Source organism: Fukomys damarensis, unplaced genomic scaffold (genome assembly GCF_012274545.1).
Source record: "Fukomys damarensis isolate Sample0158 unplaced genomic scaffold, DMR_v1.0_HiC HiC_scaffold_26, whole genome shotgun sequence".
In the NCBI taxonomy this organism is placed as follows: Eukaryota; Metazoa; Chordata; class Mammalia; order Rodentia; family Bathyergidae; genus Fukomys; species Fukomys damarensis.
Genome location: NW_022900938.1, coordinates 26,702,273 through 26,723,303, shown reverse-complemented (window position 1 = coordinate 26,723,303; position 21,031 = coordinate 26,702,273). Strand labels below are relative to the sequence as shown.

General features: G+C 42.5%; 1 protein-coding gene across 3 annotated transcripts in view; it reads right to left on the bottom strand.

Moving 5' to 3' along the window:
* The window catches only part of Stk39 (serine/threonine kinase 39), a 272,078-nt gene that overhangs the window by 187,767 nt on the left and 63,280 nt on the right, over nucleotides 1-21,031 (bottom strand). For all 3 annotated transcript variants that reach the window (XM_010606914.3, XM_010606916.2, XM_010606915.3), the window contains exons 3-5: nucleotides 17,602-17,710; nucleotides 13,898-14,039; nucleotides 12,563-12,618 (exon numbers count right to left, since the gene is read on the bottom strand). In XM_010606914.3, the coding sequence (XP_010605216.1) occupies nucleotides 12,563-12,618; nucleotides 13,898-14,039; nucleotides 17,602-17,710 (307 nt within the window). The remainder of the gene's footprint in view (nucleotides 1-12,562; nucleotides 12,619-13,897; nucleotides 14,040-17,601; nucleotides 17,711-21,031) is intronic.

The window sequence follows — 21,031 nt, the reverse complement described above, 5'->3', positions numbered from 1 at the left end:
GGGAGGTGCCACAGCACAGGAAGAGAAGCTGGGGGCAAAGATCATTCTCAGAACACAATCTGTGGCACAACTTTCTCTCCCACCCATAAAAATCTCTGATAAATTGCGGGGGATAATATTATCTTATCAGAGTAATACACTTTGCTTTGGTTCATCTTTTAAGCAAATCAGTAAGTACGATGGCACTTGATCCACTGTTAGTAATCAATTACTCAGTCACCACCTGTCCTGCTCAGGAGAGAGCCTGATAGCCCAAGTGAGACAGACAAAACCAAACAGAGTCCCTGACAGCCTCCCTTGTCACCCAGTCCCCTTTGTCCCTCATCAAGTGCCTGGCTTTCCTTCTGCTTACTCCTTGCGAGTGGTGATCGATGGCCTTGTTGGCTCTACTGCCCATAACACCCATCCACAGCACAATGGCCAAGGCATTTTCAGTTAGAAAATATGAACTTGTGGAATTTCCCGAGTCTGGGCCCTGGAGAGCCACTCATCAGCTGCCTGCACAAGTGCACACTCCTTATTAATTAACGAGGGATGGGCAGTCCTGACTGTTTTTAAAACATTAGAGAATGGCAATTTCACAACATTTCCAGATGGCAAAAGAAGTAGAGGAATTAGAACATATCATTGTATTCTTTTGTAAAGATAGATTTTTCACCTTTAGAAATAACAGCTTGGGTCTCCTTCTGGGTAGATTCTTGATACTGCTGTGACGTCCCCTTCGAACATGGCTGGAAGGCTAGAATCCCAGCCAGCTGTGCTGATGGCCCCAGGCAATACCCAGCTTTCTCAGCTCCAATAATACAATGAGATTTGTGCCAAAGGGATCACTATTGGGCAACTTTCTATTCAACATGATAATTACTGTGAACAAAGAAAAACAAAGACAATCCTCAAATGACCTATCCATCTATTTTTCCAGGATCACTAGTGGATAAGAGGGATATTTTAAAGATGCTCTGATAAAAGTAGCCACAGGACAGATACTTGGCTTAATCCTTACCCTATACCCAAGACCATCCTCTTACTTGGATGCTTTAAAATAGTGAAGGGTCACTCAAACATATTTAGGTAATATAGGTCTTTAGAGAGCATGCTGTCAACTTTCCTTATTTCATAGTTGAAGAAACTGAGCGCTGGGGCAGCTGAACTGTCAAAAAGTATAGAGTTAAGAATCACGGGGGTGGGAGTGAATGGCAAAGACCAGAAGTGAATTATGAGGGTATCTGAGTCATCTGCTTTTATGACCTTCATAATGACCTCAATTACACCCACAGCTGCTCAGCAGTCCTCAGTTGCCTCATCTGTGAGCCCTGCTCTGCTAACTGCCAGAGCTGCTGCAAGGGGACTCCTAGATAAAACGTATCATACGGGCACTATCATTTCCTAAGCAAAGGCTCACCTCTCAAGTCAGTGGCGGCTCCAGGCTGGCCTGTCCACAGACAGGTACAAGCAACTTAGATCAAATATGAATAAGTTTAAATTTTCAATGCAGTATTTATATACCTGCAGGTGGGCTTCTTCATACAAATCTCCACTTAAGTAGCTCTACTATCAATAGCATCCATTAAACCACAACAGCCCATCTATATCCTTGAAAGAGATGGTCCCTATGAGAGATGATTAACATAACAGGACTCCAGTTGCCACAAGTATTTACAGAAACAACTGCAGAAACATTTCTGCAAAGCCTTGAGAAGGATTAGTTGAAGATAAAATAATCTTCAAAGAATCTGCATATTTTCAAATCCATGATAAAGAAGTCATCATATTTAAAACTCCTAACAAGGAACAGTCACTACACTCCGAGGCTCGTACATTAAACTCTGATAGCTCAGTACTGTTTTAATCTACACTTACTATGTAACCGTATGTTCATTAATTCACTCAGCAACTATTTACCAGGCTCACTCTTAGTGCCATTTCCAGTTCTAAGCACTAGGACTAACTGAAGAAAAGAAACCCCTGTCCTGATGTAATTAAGTTTTAAACTGGAGCTAGGGAGAGGGGAAAAGTAAATATAAATTAAGAAGCAAAATCACTAAGTACCATATATCACAATGTTTCTCAGGCTTCAGTGTGTATCAGACTCAGCAAAAGGTTCATTGCTAACTCCAGTTTTATTGCTCCCTCCAGTATTTCTCTCCATTGCTACCAACCCTAGGGCTGCTACTGCTGGCCTAGGGGTACACCTCAATACAGAGCTTGCTGATGTGTGCAGCCAGGAAAATAGAGCAGGGAATAGGAAATGAGGGGTAGAAACTGTGCAATATACCACAGGATGGCCTGGACGGCTCAGTGATGTGGTTATCTGAGCCAAGATCTGAATAAGGAAAAGGTAATTCCAGATGGAGGGAATAGCCTGTGCAAAGATCCTGAGGCAGGAGGAGGAAAGGCAACAAGGTCATTTGTTCGAATGGAGGAAAGGAAAAGAAGAAGCAACTGAGGAGGTCAAGGAGATAATGAGAGGCCAGATCCTATAAGGCCTTGTCAGCCAATGGAAGGATTTTGACAGTCATCTGAGATAGGAAAGGATGGGAGGGTTGCCTATAAAGGCGTGGCACAAGTCAGCTTGGTTTAACAGCATCCCTGTGGATGCTGAGAACAGAACAGACCACAGAGGACAAAGGCAAAGGAAGAGGACCCCTCAGAAGGTGACCGATATAATCCAGAAGAGTGAGCAATGGCGCCCTCGTGGGGGCACAGAGTCGGCAGGAGGAGGCACGGATGTACTGGGTAGGACAGAAGATAGGTGGGAAACACAAGGGTCAATGAACACTACAGTTTCTAGCATACTCCGCAGAAGGGTAGTCCTGCCGTTAGAGAAGCAGGAAAGACTGGGAGAGGTGCAGTCTGTTGGGGGCACCAGGGACACAGAGATCTGCACTGAGGTCACACAGTTGAAAGGACACTCGAGGGCCTAAGAAATCGCATTACCGGTGACAGAAACCATGACCAGCAAAGGACTTGGCTCACAGAAAAGGCTAATTCGTGTCCAAGGGCACTAGATGATATTGGGCTTCATCTAGGGGTCATCAAAAGTACCCCGCATACCCAAAGGTTAATTTAAATACCTTAGAGTACACATACATATTGGCACTACTTAAATTCCCTAAAAATCTATAATCAGTGTACAATACATGCGGTAACTTATAAGTGTTAATGACGAATACATATTTGGTTTCTAATGCATATTTACAGTTTAGCCCCTAGATAAACTATGAAACTAGTCTGAATGTGGCTAACTTGAATTCCCCAGGAATAAGCATTTCCTCCACTCACACAAACTGTGAACACTGAATTTGTGTAAACTCGATCCTCTTACCTGGACATCTGTGGCCTTTGACAACATCGAAGTGTAACTTAATAATGACCCTGCCGCTCTTAATTAAAAGGAAGAAGGCAAGAAAGAAGGGAAGCAAGGAGACAGGGAAGGCAGAGTGGAGAGGGAGGGACACTGAGTCCCGCCGCCCCTGCCTGCCCTCCTAGGCCCCTCCTTGATGCCCAGCCCTGCGCCCACATGGCCGGGCAGACACGGCGGAGGACTCCAAGCAGCTCAGAGCAGGGTGACTCCTCTCCCTGGCTCACCCCGTAAGGCTCCCACGAGTGGCTGCTCAAACAACTGCTGGCAGCTGGCAAGGCGGGCAAAGTCGCTTATGATCCGCCCAAATATCTCCCTAGGACGCGTGCACGCGGCATGGAAACCCGTTTCCAGAACGGACTACATTGCTGGTTCATGCTAGAGGTTTCGCCAAATGTTATCATTTGTCAAGATCCCCAAAGTCAAGGAGCATGTTATTTTGTTACCGTTATTTACTTAAGCCCAAAAAAGAACCGACATGAGACTTTTATCATAATCCATTCAAACATAACTCAGGCAAACTGTTCCCGAAAGGATTATGGTCCACTCTGTGTCACTTCATGCCACTCAAAAGATTTTAATTTCCCTGCAATGCATCTATTTTCCGAGTGCACCCAGTGTCCTTAAATTCATGCTCCCTGCCTCCCTTCCTTCACCTCATTAATCACTTAATTGCCAGCTGCCTAAAGCAAAACATACCTAAAATCAGACGTGGAAAATGTTCATTAAAAAACTGCTTTCAGTCTTAAAAATATTTAGTATATATGCCTGATTACTTTAAATATTTTCACCTACCTCTCTGTGAAGCTGGCATCTCCACTCATTTAGCTGAACTTTAAACTATGCCCCACATCTGCGCCCACTGCCAGCGACAGGCCCATGGACTGCAAAGGCTCTAGGGAGAAGGACGGCGTCCACGTCTCCACTGGGTCAGGGACCGGAAGTTCCTGAAGGCCTGCCGTGACTCCGGCTCCACCTGGGACGTGGAGGTGAACAGAGCTCGCACCTCCGAGAGAGACGTCCAGTGTGAGGAAGGGAAGGCTCCGTGTCAGCACAAGGTCACAAGGTAGCTGGCAGGGTGTGGCGTGCACTCCAAAGCTGTTAGGCTGAGGGGCTTAACCCAGTGAAGGTGGAGGTACTGGAGGAAAGGACTGGAAAAGGTTTTTCAAGGAATAAATTCCCTCAGTCGTGGGAGACATAAATCAGTGAAATCAAGCAAGGGGGCCATGAAGGAGAAGCCAGAAGCTCTGCAGATCCAGAGAGGAAACAGGTTCCTCCTCTACCATTATTAGGGAGCTGGGCCTTTATTTATTTGATCACAACAATACTGGGTGTATTTTTATTGTTATTAGTGTACATTTCCAGCACACAAAGATTACACACGTTGGGGGGAGCTGGCACGCGTACATAACACATCCTGATTATTTTTCTCCTTCCCCCCCTCGCCTGCCCCACTCCATCTCTTGGTCCTTCTCTTATTTGCAAAAGATCTATCCCTGTTTCCTATTAGCTATCTTTTACTCTGTTCTTTATTCATAATTTGGATGAGAAGCCATGTGGTATTTAGGCTAAACAACAGTGTCAAACTTTACACAAGGGAACGACGTGGTCAGATTCGCACAGCACAATCTGCGCTCTGGTGATGCTAGGGAATGGATGGGGCAAAGCAAGGGGCGTGACAAAACCTCCTTGGCAGCCTCCTGATCTCTCAGCACCCGGAATAATTAATTAAGAGGCCTGTGCTATTTTTCAGGGAAAAAAAAAAATACAGCAACCGATTGTAAAATGGGACGTGTTTTAACTGCTTTACTGTACTACTATTTTCTCATTGCGCACACGAATGAACTGAGGTTACTGGCTGTCGTGCTGGAAGGGGCGGCACCGGGTTTGAACCAGGCGATCTGGAGTCAAAGCCCCTAGGGCCAACCAACAGGAAGCAGGCACCAGCATCTCCAGAGTTGATGCCTCCGGGGCTTTGGGAGCTTGGCCTCGCCCATCAGAAGTTGCTTCTGCTGTACAGTGGGGGCTCAGATTGCCCTGCTCATAGTGGCAGCCTTTCCCCTACCACACAAGAAAGAGTTCTGCAAACTCCAGGCCTCCCCACTGGAGGGCAAGCAACGCAAAAGGGCCCCGCAGCTGCGGGTGTAAAACCCCAATCGTCTTGCGCGCCTTCTCACCTGCACCTTGAGAGCACTGCGATACCAAGTGTTGGAGGCAAGTCCGGCCATCCTCAGTTCCCCCAGCAGCTCAGTCATGGGGTTTTCAGTGCTCAAGACGAAGACTGAAACCGCAAATGTATGCAAGGCTGATGAAGATGTCTTCCTCCTAGCAAACAGAAACGCTACCCAAAGCATACCAAGCCTCCTTAGTGAAAACTCCACAGGTCGGCATGAATGGGCTCAGACACATGGAGATTAGTGTGAGGGGAACACTCTGGAGTTGCAGGTTGCTTAACTTAGCAACAGATTTGCCTGGTATAAAACTAAGGATGGGAAATATACACTTACATCTGTTAAGTACTGTCTACACACACTCACAATGCCACAAAATACCTTACACTGGGGTGTGTCAGTCACTTTCTCATTGCTGAGACACAATTCCCGACACTCACAACTTAAAGGCGAAGTTCATTTTGGCTCATGTTTTCAGTCCAAGACAGGCTCGACCCAAGAAAGGAAGGGCAGGGTGGAAGGGTCTGCCCACCTCACAGGGGCCAGGAAGCAGAGAGAGAGAAGGGTAGGAGCCAGAGAGGGATATACACCAGACCAGGTAATGCCCTCAGTCTCTGCCGACCAGACCGACTTAGCTATGGATTCATCAGTGGATCCGTCTGATGATGATTAGTCCATCATGACCCAATTGCCTTCCAAAATCTCCATTTCTGACCACGAGGTGTTGGGGGGACATTCTAGATCGAAACCATAATACTGAGCAATGTACAAGCAACAGAAATTTAAGACAACAGCAGATCCATTCTCTGGTTAGGACCTGTCTTCTGGTCCATAAATGGCCCCTTTTCTATTTGTCCTCACATGGAAGAGGGAAGAAAATTCTCTGAACCCTCTTTGTAAGGGCACTAATCCCCATCATGATGGCTCAGCCCTCATGAAGTAACCACCTCTCAAAGATCCCACCTCCTAACACCACACTTGGGATTACGTTAAAAAATGCATTTGGGGAGGATGCAGACATGTAGAACACAGCACATACACACCTAAAAAGCAAAACTGTGTGAAAATGAACATGAGATCTCCTGTATGTAATGCAGTACCAGGTGTCTGGAAAGTTATTCAGATATTAAATCTCTTGAAATCAAGATTTTTATAGAATTTAAGAGTTGCCATTAATTAACAGAATCCTAGAATAAACAAATTTGCAGAGATCACCCCCAAGTGACTGTTGGATATTAATTCCTACCATATTTGCTAAAATGTCTAGCATTCCTTCTGGATGAAAAGGCTTCGTCACTTGCCAGACAAAGTACTAAGCTCTTCCTTACAATATGACAGAGTACCAAATTGGAAAATAAAATACTACACCGTGGGACCCACTCCTCCTATCACATTCTGCAGCAAAATATTTTGCAAGTTTACTATTAGGATGTCACACACTGGCTTTCCAAGTACAGAAGACAGAGTAGGAAGGAAAGGAAAGTGTTTTCCTTCAACCCAGATTAGCCAGTCCTCTGGTTTTCTTTCATTACATCAAACCTGAAGTTTGTAAGTCGGAAAGAGTTACTGAGCTTAATTCTATGCAAAGTGACCTCTAAGATGATTTCATATCTTATCTCCTAAAATCTTACCAATGACCTTGTGTATTTCAACAAGAAAGAGGAAGAAAGCACTGGATACGTCCCCTGACCCAGAGCAGAACTGATTTATTCATAGAAGAGAAGTGAAATGCTAGTAGTCACTACCGCTGTTCCATCTAACGCTGAGACCATTTAAATCCAGATCAGTTAGGGTCCTCTCCTTGGAAATCTCACAGATATGGGCTGACAAGCCCTGAAGCCAGACAGTCCACCATTTGTCCTGTGTGTGACCCAGGTACCTTGTGTCCCCACTCTGCAGGTCACTTCTCCTCTGTCCACTGCGGGGTTGTAGTGAGCACTGAGTGAGTACCAGTGCATTCAGCACCCAAGACCTGGCCTGACACGTGGGGAGCACTCGGTACGCAACGGACACTGATGTTACGTCCACAGCCAACAGAAATGTATACATTTTAAACAAAACACGTAGAATTTGCTATAAGAAGAACCACGCATATTAAACTTAATCACATACTTTTTAAATACAGAAGGCAAAGGTTCTTTCAAGTTTAACCCAGGCCCCTTAATCATCTCTAGTCTGACAAAAAGTTCTGAGGGGGATTTTTATACATGATAGAATGAATAGCATTTTTACATAAAAGTTGTTATGCTTTTTATTCAGATAGCAAGAATATCCTTTCATAAAACAATGCACGTGATAATATGCTCAATACAATAGACATTACATTCAAAGAAATAAAAAAAAAAAAACTAAACTCCCTGGTCTAAATTTTATTTTAAAATATAGGATACAAAGGGGAAAGGGCAAGAATATCCCAGGTAAAAACATACATTATTTGTCCAAATTTAACAGGTAGCAACTAAGACAGGTAGTTTGACTCCTGCTGTTGCTATGAGTCTGCTTTCAATCCATGTGTGTACACACACACACACACACACACACACACACACAAACACACGCACAAAACATATTCCACCATCCAGACAAAGATGCCAGCAAAAGACCCAAGGATTCCTGGTCCTGGTTTTTGTTCAGTCAATAACCTAAACCAAGAAAGTCAATGTCCCATCAAAGGGGATAGCAGTAGTACCCAAGGAGATGTGAAAATGCTATTCTACAGCAAGAGCTTTATGTTTAACTTTGAAAGTTAAAATTTTAAATTCCATATGAATTTAATGCTGTAAAGGGGTCAGAGAATAAAGAGAGAATTAAAATTCTCTCTGTGAATTCTGGAAAGCTAGAGCTCCAGAGACACAGAAAATGCACTTACTTAAATTCCTGTCAGACCACCCTACTATACACGTTGGAAATAGCAATTTCAATTATTGTTGCTACCTAAGAGGAAGTCACAGGTACAAAAAAGTTACCAAGGAGACCCCCTCAGCTGTTAGCACAACGTCCTCACTACGAGCAGGTCACAGGAAAGGCACAGTCCCTTACAGACTGATTACTTAGTCCTTACCCCCACAATGGTGGCTGCTGCATGTGCCCTTCTGCAACCAGAAGCCCCATGAGCAACCTCACTCTGGGTCACACTAGACACTGCCACCCACAGTGAGGAAAAAAACCAGAAGCCCGAGATGGAAAGAAACCTTATCTTGGGGGATCCTAACTGAGAGAAAGAAAAGGACAGCTTGTTCTAGACAGACAGGAAAAGGTTCAGATCATTAATCTGACAAGAATAATGGGATGGGAAGGCTGGGTGGGTACCAAGCGGTGGAATCAAGCAGGGTTGACCTGCCTTTGCATTTCAAAGGCAGTTCACTGCTCTCTCACCCCTCTTAGTGAGAAAGGATCATTTTATCACCAAAGAAAATTAACTGTATCTCTTTATTAGCTTAGGGAAAGATCAGCGGCAAATTTACTTCCAAATACCATCATTAATCAGTATTAACCCTTTATAGCTTATAAAATCCTTGAGAGAGGAACGTCTTGCAGGTCAAATTTGAGATAAACATGGTCTCCAGGCTGCGCAACAAAGAAACAGGTGATCCTTTTGCTGTAGTAACGCTAGTGATAGCAGCAGCAGCAGCCACTGCTGACATCTACTGTGTGCTACCCACTCACTGTTAAGATCACTGGATGTGAAGAGCCGCATTTGCTTTCACAGAGAAAGCTGAGATGGGTTAAATTTTTATTCCCCTTTAAGGGGACCAAGTCTTAAAGAGGTTCCATAACTTGACCAAAGTCACAGAGCTGCTAAATGGTGGTCTGGGAGTCTTAACCAAGCCGGATGAAGCCAAACTCTGCATATGCCCTTACCACCTAGAAGACTTGAGGCTGGATGATGGTTCCCAATTTTTGATCCCAATTTTTGTTTTTTTTTTTAGCTACTGCTTGCTTAGTTTTATTTTTCACAAACTGTCTTTAGCGTGTAGGATAAGAAACACTTCCCAGAGTGATAACCAAAACACACATACATAAGGCATTTAGACTGCTTACAGACAAAATTCAACAAGAATAAGGATAAGACTCCACAAAGTGGTGGTGGAGTGAAGAGTAGTGAAGGACTGATAGTTAAGGAACCTGAGTGAAGAGGAGGAGGCAGCTCATCCTCTCCAGGTGGACTACATTTGCAATGTTTCATAATAAAAGGTTTTAAATGACTGGCTTATTAATAATCTAATGAATCATTTCCTTTGTTTTACTAGGTCATAACTTACATGGTTTAAAATTCAAAAGACAGTAAAAGGTAAGCAGCGAACAGTCTCACTCCCACAACATTATCCTTCTAGTCTTTCTCTGTAGAAATACATAGAGAGGTATTCTTATTTCTTCCGTTTTCTTTCACTAAAGGTAACAAACTGTTTCCCACCTTGTTTTATTCATTGAACCAAGTAGTCTGGCAATTTTGTTTTTCATGCCAATGTATAGAGAGCTGTTATTTCTGCTTTAGAGCTCGCAGGTATTCTATAACGAGGACATGCCATACACCATTTTAACCAGGAAATCAGAACTATTTCCAATCTTCTGCTATCACCAACATTCTAGACGTCATTCCCAACATACCCAGACACAGCCAGAGGATAAATTCCTAGCAGTGAGGTAGCTGTAGTGGTGTGCTAGGAAATGCTTAGCAACCAACTCTCCATCTAAAAAGAGACCCCGAGTATTCAGTGTGCCGATTCCCACCCTGGCTGACAGACATGATGTCCCTGAAGATGGGTTTGGAAAGAGACATGCACAGTGGCTTCTATGAGGTGATACTAACATAGGAGCTGCTGAGACACAGAGCACCTCGAGCTCTGAGAGACAGTGCCAGATTCCTCCCCACTGTGGGTACAGCTCTGCTTTACTACCAATGATGCTTAAAATGTCTTTCTTCTGAAGGTCTTACCAACAGCATAGGGTCAAACTTATGGACTTGGGATTGATGGTTTCTCAATATAGTTTTAATCTGCACTTTTCTGTCTTTAGTAAGTTTGATATAAGTATGATATGAGTTTCACTCATAGAGGAACACTTTATTTTGAGATCAGTAAACTATTTTTGTCCACTTCTTATTTGTATAAGCATTTCTTATATTTATTTAATTACTGCAACAACCCTGTAAGCAGGAGTAGGGCCAGGTTCCATGGGACATAAAGCTTATATAATTTGAATGCTCTCCTTATAATAGGGAATCTAAAATTATGAGTTCTATAACAAGGTATAAATGTATTTCTTTAAAATAAAAAAATACTAATTATTTGGAGTCTTAGTTTCTTTTTCTAGGAGCCTTTTAGACACTTAACAAAATGCTTACATAGAAATACTTCCTGGTTGCAAAATAGCTCCCGTCCCCACCTAGAACATTCTATGGTTCCAAAAACACCCTCTATGCTCACAGGGACCCAAATCTTAAGCTTTAGTAGCTACAGAGGAATTCAGTGTCTTCCTGAAAGATAAGCATTATCATCACTATCTCACAGATGCGGAAACTGAGGCTTAAAGATGGAGGAATGCCCTCCATAGCAGATGTTGAATCAAGACTATTTTGGGCCGCGGATTTAACTCAGTGGTGCCGCACCTGTCTCACAAGTGCAAGGTCCTGAATTCCATCCTCAGTACTGAAAAAAAAGAAAAGACTATTTTATTCTAAAGACTTTGGGCCTAAGTGATAGAGAGCCTCCCTAGTAGTATTAATACATTCATAACAGGGCTATAATTTGCATGTGTCGCTGCCGGGTGGCTCCATGTGTTACTGTACCACTTCTCCCATCATGATACAAGCTGCCTGATGGAATAATGACTATGCATGGACCACCGGTGGATCAAGCTGGCAGAAATGTTAAAACTACTGCAGGGCCGGGGATTTAGCTCGGTGCCGCCACCTGCCTCGCAAGCACAAGGACTCAAGTTCAATCCCCAGTACCAAAAAAAAAAAAACCTAACTACTATAATTGACCAAATCTATTGTTTCAAAGATAATCACTTTCATTATTAGTTCTGAAGGGAGAATTTGATTTGAAACAAATTTCCAATTTGATGTTTTCCAAACATATCTTCCCTACTTTAAAAGGGGAATAAAAAGCTTCTCCATATGCACCTAACTAAATAGAGGCTAAGATCAGCTTCTTGCTTGTCTGAGAGGTCTCCTGACACTAAGAGGGACAAACAGTGAATCACGGTGACTCGAAGTTTAGCCTTTGTGTTGGGACTTAGCTTCCTACCAAACTTCCCTTTCACATAAACCTAGATCCTCAAGTTGGGAAACAAGACTGAGACCAAGGACTATGATCAACTGTGATCTAATAGCCAGGTATGTGAAAATCCCAAATCTATGCTAGAAGATGGGATTCTTCTACCCCTATTTGGAATGAAACTGCTTAGTCTGATTAATTATTTGGGGCAAATTTCAACGTTCTTAACAACAGAAGTCCACCCAGTGACTTTCACCAAGGATGTGGCTAGAAAGGGCTGCTAATAATGTTTAATGCCTGGAAACCAGAAGGCTGCACACACAGCAATGGCAGGGACTGTTCAGTGCAGGAAGGGAAGCCCAGCCCAGTGTGCCAAAGCATCCCCGCCAAGAGATGATGATAGCTCAGAGTTCATAACTCTTTCAGCCACCACGTTTTCAAATTTCAAGCTCATCAAAATCTTTTTCAAAATTCTTTTTTGCAGTTATATAAATATCTCCCCCTGACCAATCTGAAAGATTAAAAAAATAAACCAATAAGAAGTAAAATCATTCTTTGTCAAAACATTCTGTAGTAGATTAGTGATATTTATTTGCAAAGCTAACAATGATTTACCAAACATTAAGAAAATATGTTATGCTTCACACACCCAAAGATGCTACACATGCAAGTCCTGTAGAACAGGGAAGCCCAGGTCCATTCCTAAAAGAGGTCACATCCATTTATCCATTTCATAAAAACAGCCTACATCCCTTGAATCTATAACACTTCTGTAAACAAGGAAGAGTTCTTGTCTTTATCAGCTTTACCTGCTATTTGTACCGAACCATCCTCACCCAGAAGAATATTACCAGCTTTCAAATCCCTGTTAGAAAAAAAGAAACGGGGAATGAATAGCAGAGTACCAATATTTGATTACATCGACTCAGGAAGAACTCTAAACGTAACACAAAATGGAGATGTATGACACAGTTACTAGTTTATGAATATTAAAATTATATCTCAAAATGTAAACGTTCCTAGGATACACTGTCATGTTAAGAGTTTGCTCTTGGGCACAGATTTTAGTAATAAATTTTACTAAAATAAGGTTTTAGTAATAAATATTTTATGTGAAATCATTATCCATAATTAACTAAATCACTACCCAGTAGACTATTTTATGTTTCAAAGTTAGAGTGTTCCCAAACTCACTGCACTGTCATTTTATCAAAAACTGAATCCCCACCTATGTAAAGCTTTCTACTTCCACTTAAAATTGCTATTCTAAATAACCTCATTCCCCTCTAAAAAATAAATTTTATTGATCTGGGAAGATACCAATGATAAGAACTAATTATAATATTCTATATGACATTCCTTCACTATGTAAAAGCTACACAGAGTAACCTTCATACAAAAAAGTGACATTTTATACATTTTATTTCTAATGTAGTATTTTCTAATTGTTGGAAAATATAGGAGGGATTATTAAATACACAGCTCACCTATGGTTCAGAGGGGGGGAATAGCAGTATTATTACTACTGGTAAATGGCTGTCTACTTGCAAAAGTTCCTCACATCCCAAGTAATACTAATCTTTTTGAAACAGCACACACTCATATTTTATATTGTCAGGCTATTTAAAGAATTAGAACTCTACATCACAAAAGTACATGGAATTAGTGCCTCCTCCTCTCTTCTCAGCACCATGTCCAAAACAATTAACGTATAAGTTTGCAAGAGTCTTGCTGTATTAGAAAGTTAGAGATGCTATCCAGTTCAAATGAATATGCTGCAAGAGTAATTGTGTGAACTAATTTTTTTAATGAGTTCATTCAGCACGTTTTATATTCAGTTCTAATTTCAGTGAAAGCATACAAACCAACGCCAAGGATACCGATACAATTCATTAAAGTTCTGCTTGCATTTGGTTTGGGGTTTTTTGTTTTTTTGTTTTTTCAGTGCTGGTAATTGAGCCCAGAGCCTCATATATGCAAAGCACATGCTCTACTACTATGTGACACCCTTAATCCCTAGTATTTCTTTTTTGCATTTATTTAGTCTAAGTGAGAAGTAATGTCAGTATCTGCCTGCATACAGTATTTCTCTAAAATTCTTTACAAACTAGGACCTATATGTAGACCTTCTGCAGACACCATACCTGTGAATCTGACCATTTCTGTGTAGATAGTCTAAGCCTTCTAAAACCTCTTTCAGAATTGTCGCTATTATCGCCTCTTCCAGAACTCCATTCTTGTGCTCTCCTCTGTTGACAATGTATTTGATGATGTCCAACATTGAACCTGAGTGGACAGAAGAAACAAAGAAAAACAATTTTATGGGCACTTCCATTCTATATTCAAATTAGAATTCTCTCTGCTATTAGAACATTAAATAGGAACATCAAAATATTATGTTTGTTGATTTATTTAATGCAAGTATCCCCAAGACATGGTAACAACTGAATAATAACCCCATGACCAGAACTCTAATTCCAAGTTTGCCAGGGCACTTTCATTATGACTGTTAAGAGAAGGATTCTTGGGCTAGGGGTGTAGCTCAGTGTTAGAGCTCTTGTTTAGCAGGGCAGGGGCCTGGGTTCTATCAGCAGCAGCACCAAACAAAAGGGGGAAAAAGTCAGACCCAGGCTCAGTGGCACATGCTTCTCAGTCCCAGCTTCTCAGGAGGTTGAGACCTGCCTAGGTATCATAATGAGATACCCACAGAGTATAAATTTCAGGAAGGGCTCAGGAAAGCTGAACTGACACAGAAAGGTATAGGAAGCCAGGGGAAAGATGCCAATAAGCTGCTGAGAGGAAAAGCAACAGCTCCTCCTTATCACCTAGAAGTATATTGCCTCTGCTTATAACCCAAAGATTCCTTTCTGTGCATCTCTGCAATCTCTATTTTCATCTTCCTGATGTTCCCTGTACTGACTTTTATAATAAACATCTAGTACCATGTTAGAAAATCAACTTGGCACTGTGAATCTACCTTTCAACACATATTAATTGGTATTCCAAACCTCTGGGTCATTGTATAAGCCATAATTACCTGGGGGTTCAGCATTTCTGAAGAGTTAACAAATGGTTTACCTCAGGACCTGAACTTGGCTCTCGGCTCTGTACAATTAACTAAGAGGACCAGACTAGCCACCTGCCCCTCATTAAGAGATCTGATGTGATAAAGTGCTGTGGAGGAAAATAAATGCACATGTTTCTCCTCCAAGAGAAAAAGAAACCTGTCTGTTTCTGCACTGCCTCTTGGATTAGGGGATAATTTAGAAAACAGTAATTCATAAAAAACATTCTGTTCTTATAAGGACATACCTTAACAGGCACATGTGTATTTCTGGCCTGGTAAAAGAGAAATGCCCAAGAATCCCTGTGTCCATGTTCCCTGTAGCTGCAGAAGCCTGTTAGAACCTAATCCTCTTCATAATGCCCTGAGAGCCTGGACTTCATCATGCCCTGGACTGGACGCTTTTGAAGGCAATGATTTCTAACAGGCCCACAGAACAGAAGACGGGACATTCTCAAGTGTAGAAAAGTGAAAGGTTAATAGAAGTAAAATGGTCAACTTGACCAGAGTATTTGGGATTATTCACGGACCTGGTCATCAAGTTACTCAGCCACGGTGAAAATCCACAAGAAGAAAATGGGGTACAGGGGAGAATAACTGCAATCCCAGCATTCTAGGAGGCTGAGGCAGGATTACAAATTCAAACCCAACCCTGGCAACTTAGCAAGATCCTATTTCAAAATAAAAATAAAAAAGGGGGTGCATATGTAGCTTAGTGCAAAGATCCTAGGTTGACTCTCCATTACTAAAAACATAAAAATATATGAATAAAAAGAAGAGAACTGGTTAAGTTCCTGAGATCAACTTGGCAAAGCAGGGTTCTTCCTCCACAGAAGGAAAGAGCAGGTCCCAACTCTCAGAACAGCACTTCAACTCTGCCCAGCTTCCTTTTCCTTTTTTCTCTCCTTTTCAATTAAAAACCAGAGTAGGCACTCAATAAACAAAGACTAACAGATGGAGGAGAGCTGGAAGAGAAGAGAACTAAGCTCTCTGGGCTCCCTACTGAGACTTACACATGCGGATGCAAGCCAATTACAAGGCCTTTGTCATCTCATTTCTGGGTCTCTGCTGGAGTCAAGAGAGTTTCTTTAAAAATAATAATAATAACAAGTTGATTAAAATGCCTGTGCCTTAGCCAGAACTGGGTCTTTTATGAATTAAAATAGGTTCTGGCTTAAGAATTCAGCTACACCAGTTTCAGCTTTATCCAGGCACCAGCATACATTCTCCTCTGCTCCTAAAGCACTCTCCATGTGTTCTAACAACACACAGCAAGCGACACCCGAGCACCCTGACACTGGAGAGCTGTGGGTTTGCTAAGGAAACCACTTGCGCCTTCTAAGCTCCAACTTCTGCATCTGCAAAATGAAGGTGATGTTTGCAGTGTGCCATAGTTCTTAAGTCAACAGTCCCTCCAGTCACAAATTCTAGCACCAACAATTACTGCTATGTCTACCATGGGCAAGGTGCTTAACTCCCTTAAACTTTGGTGTTGTTTCTGAAAACCAGAGATACCGCCAGCCACTGAGGGATTTTGTCAAGTTCGAATCACATAAAGTAAGTGAGATGTCTTGAACAGGATCTAGCCTTTGAGTAAGTGTTCAATAAAGTCAGCGGTTATTACTTTCATTCCTCCTTTGTTGGGGATGTTGAAAATTTTTAAATATTAAATGTACGGATATGGAAAAGCCTTGTAAATTAAACTGGCAATGACTTGCATAATTTGAGAGATCCCAGGCTAGAGGGAAAAAGTCACTTTCCCTCACCACATACATCAGGATGAGAACAGTGCCACTCCTGAACAAGTCTGCAAGCAAATAATTTAGCGCACATTTCTCTCCACGTCAAATGAGTACCTGAGACCACAGAGTCATTACATAGTTTTTTTCCTCATGATGTCCACATTCTAAATCTGCAAGGTCCAGTATGGTAGCCACTCACAAATGAGGTGATTTAAGAGCTCAGTAAAAACTGAATAGAAACTCTGTCCCTAGGCACATTTCAATTGCTCAAGAGTCACATGTGACTGGGCAGAAGGAGGCAGCACAACTATAAAACATTCCCTCAACACAGAAAGCTAAAATACTAATAAATAAATTATTTGGTATATTTGGTATAAATAAGTAACTACTGGTATATTGTGATGCATTAAAAAGAAAGGACTTGCCAGGCATGGTGGCGCACACCTGTAATCCCAGCACTTGGGAGGGTGAAGCAGGAAGATCGCTGCGAGTTCAAGACCAGCCTGAGCTACTTAGTGAGTTCCAGGGCAGTCTGAACTACACAGTGAGACCCTGTCTCAAAAAAAAAAGAAAGGAAGGAGAAACTGGGCTGGGGTGTAGATTAGCACTTGACTAGTATGCCGAAGAAGGAGGGGTAAGAAGGGGAGGAGGAAAATAAGGGAGAGGGCAAGGAGGAGGAGGAAGTAGTAGCTGTACAGAGGTGACCTTTCAGAGCTTGAGCACACCGAAAAAGAACATCTAAGGCCCACAAGAAGCCCAGGGAAGGGCCCAGAGGCATCAGATGACATAAGGTATTTGGAGGCCTGGGCCTTCCCTAACCTAGGTCAAGTGTGTCGTACACAGGGAAGGGACACAGCTACTCCAGGAAGTTATGACCAAATATGAGAGCCTTTGAATATCAATATTAAGAAAACTGGCCCTTATTCTGTAGCAAGACTAAACCACACAGGAATGAGGAGATCAAATCTAAAGTCTTATTCAATAGTCTGGTTTCTACAAAAGGGGAAAAAGGAACAAGCAAACTATAACAAAACCCACTTACCTCCACTCAGTAATTTCATGACCAGCCAAAGTTCATCTTTTACCACAAAAGAAGTATAATAGGTGACTACATTGGGATGGCTGCACTGACTCATGGCTTGGATTTCTTTCTGCAAGAAAACAAAGCAAAACAAAAAAAAAGAGCAAAACATGACACAGTTCCACCAGGTACAAAGTGGGAGGCAAAATGAAAGTGAACCATAGTTCACTTTCTTACTCGAAGCCACCGGCAGGCAGCAACTGGAAGAATGGGCGGGAAGTCTACAAGTTCAAGGCCAGCCTGGACAGTTTAGGGAAATCTTGTCTCAAAATAAAATTCTTAAAAAGGGCTAGGGAAACAGCTTAGTAGTAGAGCATTGCCTAGCACAGATTCCATCCTCAGTACTGAAGGGAAACTAAAGCATATCAGTGCTGGGGGACGGGGGTGGGGTCTGTGTGGTCCTCCCGGCTCTTCGCAAGAAACGGGTGCATCAGGGCTGACATACAGTGGGAAGTAAAAGTTTATTTCAAGTGTGGCAAATACACAGAAAGCAGAAGAGAAACTATCTTAGCAGCAAGGTGATGCTACAAGATGGGGGGCATCCTGCTCAGGACACCCAGGGAGTGTGAGATATGCTTCATACTTACAGGGGTGAGCTGGTGTCTACCAATAAGTGTTTCACTGTTTGGTGGTGCAGACCAGTTAGGGTCTTAGCCTTTGCTCCTGGGAAGGAGACACGTCAGCATAAATAAATGTGAGGGACACCTTCATAAGGATGCAGTAGGGTACATTTTCTCAAGTACATGGTACATGGTAAGCACGTAACGATCTTACATTTATAGCCACAGATAAGCATTACAATCATCAGCCACAGACAAGCATATGATGATTTTACAATGTTAGTCATCTGTGTTTTGTCCTGGGTTTTTGCTTGTCCCTCTGCCCTTACACCAGGGGAGGTGCTTAAAACACTGTTTCAAAGAAGTTTCACAAAGACTCAGTTTTGCCAAGTGGCTAGAATTAGAATTTGGAAGTCCTCCACAGGCCAGCAGCCTATGGATTCGCCACGGGCCAGGAACTTCAGGTCAGCATATCACCCAGATGACCCCTACTCTACCAGCAAACAGCCCTGCTATTTAGAAGCAAGTGCCTGCTACCTCAGCTGAAAGCTTCGGCAGTCACAGCAATGACTGGGTGAGCTATTAGGAGACTGGGTCCTGGCGCCAACCTCAATTCTGGGTAGGAATTATCTCTTCCCTCATCCAAAAGGAGACTGAAAAACTGCCTCTGCTTCTCAGGAGTGCTGTGGTGGCCAATGAGAGAGTTCATGTGAAAATTCCAGACCATCATTGCCCAAACTAGTCTCCACAGTAGAGAGATACTCTCTCCAGAGGAAAGGGGGTGAGGGTGGGGCAGGCAAAGTAAAATAACCTTGGGAAACATCAGATACTGCATCTCACTGTGAGTCACAGGGAAGATTACTAGTGTCAAAGGCTCGGAGAGTCCTATGGTACATAAACTGCTGGCTTAATCCACATTAACATAGCAGAAAATGGGGTCAGGGGTGTAACTCAGTGACACTGTGCCTGCCTGCCAAGTGCAAGGTCCTGAGTTTGATCCCAGGTACCAAAAAAAGGAAACAAAAAAATGTTGTATGGTTCTTATTTTGGAAACACTGCTATGGAACAAAAGGTCCTATATAAAGACATTTAAAAAAAAAAAAAACTCTCAAAGAAAACAAAGAGGAACCTTCAATAAAACACTTTTTTTTTTCTCACAATCATATTGGTTTTGGTTTGCTGTTTCAAGGCACTGCCAGATGATGACTATAAAACTGCAGACTCATGCTAGCGGTCAATTAAAGGTACCAGATCATCACAACTCACTTTCAAAGTGCTGTCCCCAAACCACAAGAACACCCTAAGTCATCAAAGCAACCTCACACATGCTATTATGTACTCCTGATAAAAGAGAAGTCTATTTATGCATTCTACAAATATTTTTAATTATAAAAGCCTTCAACTTAACTTCGAATTAACTCAGGTACCTGACCAGCACCTTCTAATTTGGGCTGCTATCTTAGCAAATCTAGTGCTACCTAAGCCTCAAATCACTAAGAAGATCCCATATGTCAGTTAACTTGGCTAATACACCACAGCGTGTAACACATACAATCCCCTAATACAGGATGTCTGTTTATTTTAAATGCTTCCTACCATGAGCAAACTCCTAAAAAATACAATTCTTTTCTATTTTCTTTTCATGATATACACATTTTCCCTTCGTTATTTGGCTCATCCACTTAACTGATGACAGGATTTCTCGAATCGACACTTTTCAATTTGACAAATCCTATCATTTAAACAAGATCTGAAATGTGAGGTGCAGTTTCCATCTGCTTCGGTGCTGGGTTCCGATGCCATGACATGCTTCTGAAGGAGAAATGGAACACTGCCCAGGTAGTGCCTCTTTAAAGTCACTCGTAGCCACTCAGTGAGGGGACAGCCCACTAGGATAGGATGGCCTACAGCACCTGGAACGGTCCAGCTTGAACAGATGCCCCTGCTGGCCATGGAAATGAGAACAATGTGTCCTCAATGGAGGTATGCTCAGAATTTTCACCATCGTGTGTTCAGTGTAAGTGTTTGCATGTCTGCCTCCCAAACCGCAAACTTTTAATCATTAATCAAAACATACAATGCTCATGGAAAAGGAAGTACTTTTGCATCAAAACAAGGTTAGGTCAAAGTCAAAAAAAAAGAAACCCCATTCTTTCAGCCCTTCACATCTAGACAGTTACAGTGTCACTTCCTACCTACCCAGAGTATCAGGTTCTCTCACCCTGCAACAAGCAAACTGTGTCTACACCTGTGTCTGTGTGTCTCTGTGTGTGCCTCTTTTAGACAACCTAAGGGTACTACTTAGCAAACGCTTAAAAAAGCCTACGGAACTGTCACAGATAATGCTCCTCCCATAGCAGCAGGGTAAAGCTAGATCAGAAAAGGGGTGGGGAACCTGGGAATGGACTCACACTGGTCTGGGGCTCACAGCCTCACTCCCTCAGGCACTTTGCTGTCATTCAGTGCCTGGCTGGGCGTCCCTATCTCCAGCTCCAGCCCCCTGTGCTTCACATCAGTCTTCCCCCGCAGCAGAGCCTCCGACACCTAAGGACATTACAAAATGTGCCTCCAGGAAGAACACATGTCACTCTGTCCCAGGACGTGACCTGTGTGATCAATGAACCAAAAATAGGACAGAAATACATTTAACAGAAAAAAATGAGGTCCTCTACAAGCCTACCAAACCCTTAGTTTATATATTAACCTTCTGTTTAGTTGCCTTCTAGAGAGGTATAAAAAAGTAAAACCTTTAAAATATCAATGTTCCTTGAATCAATGTTCTTTCCACAAAATGATGCCCTGCAGGGCTGGCATAGAGCATACAGGGTAGT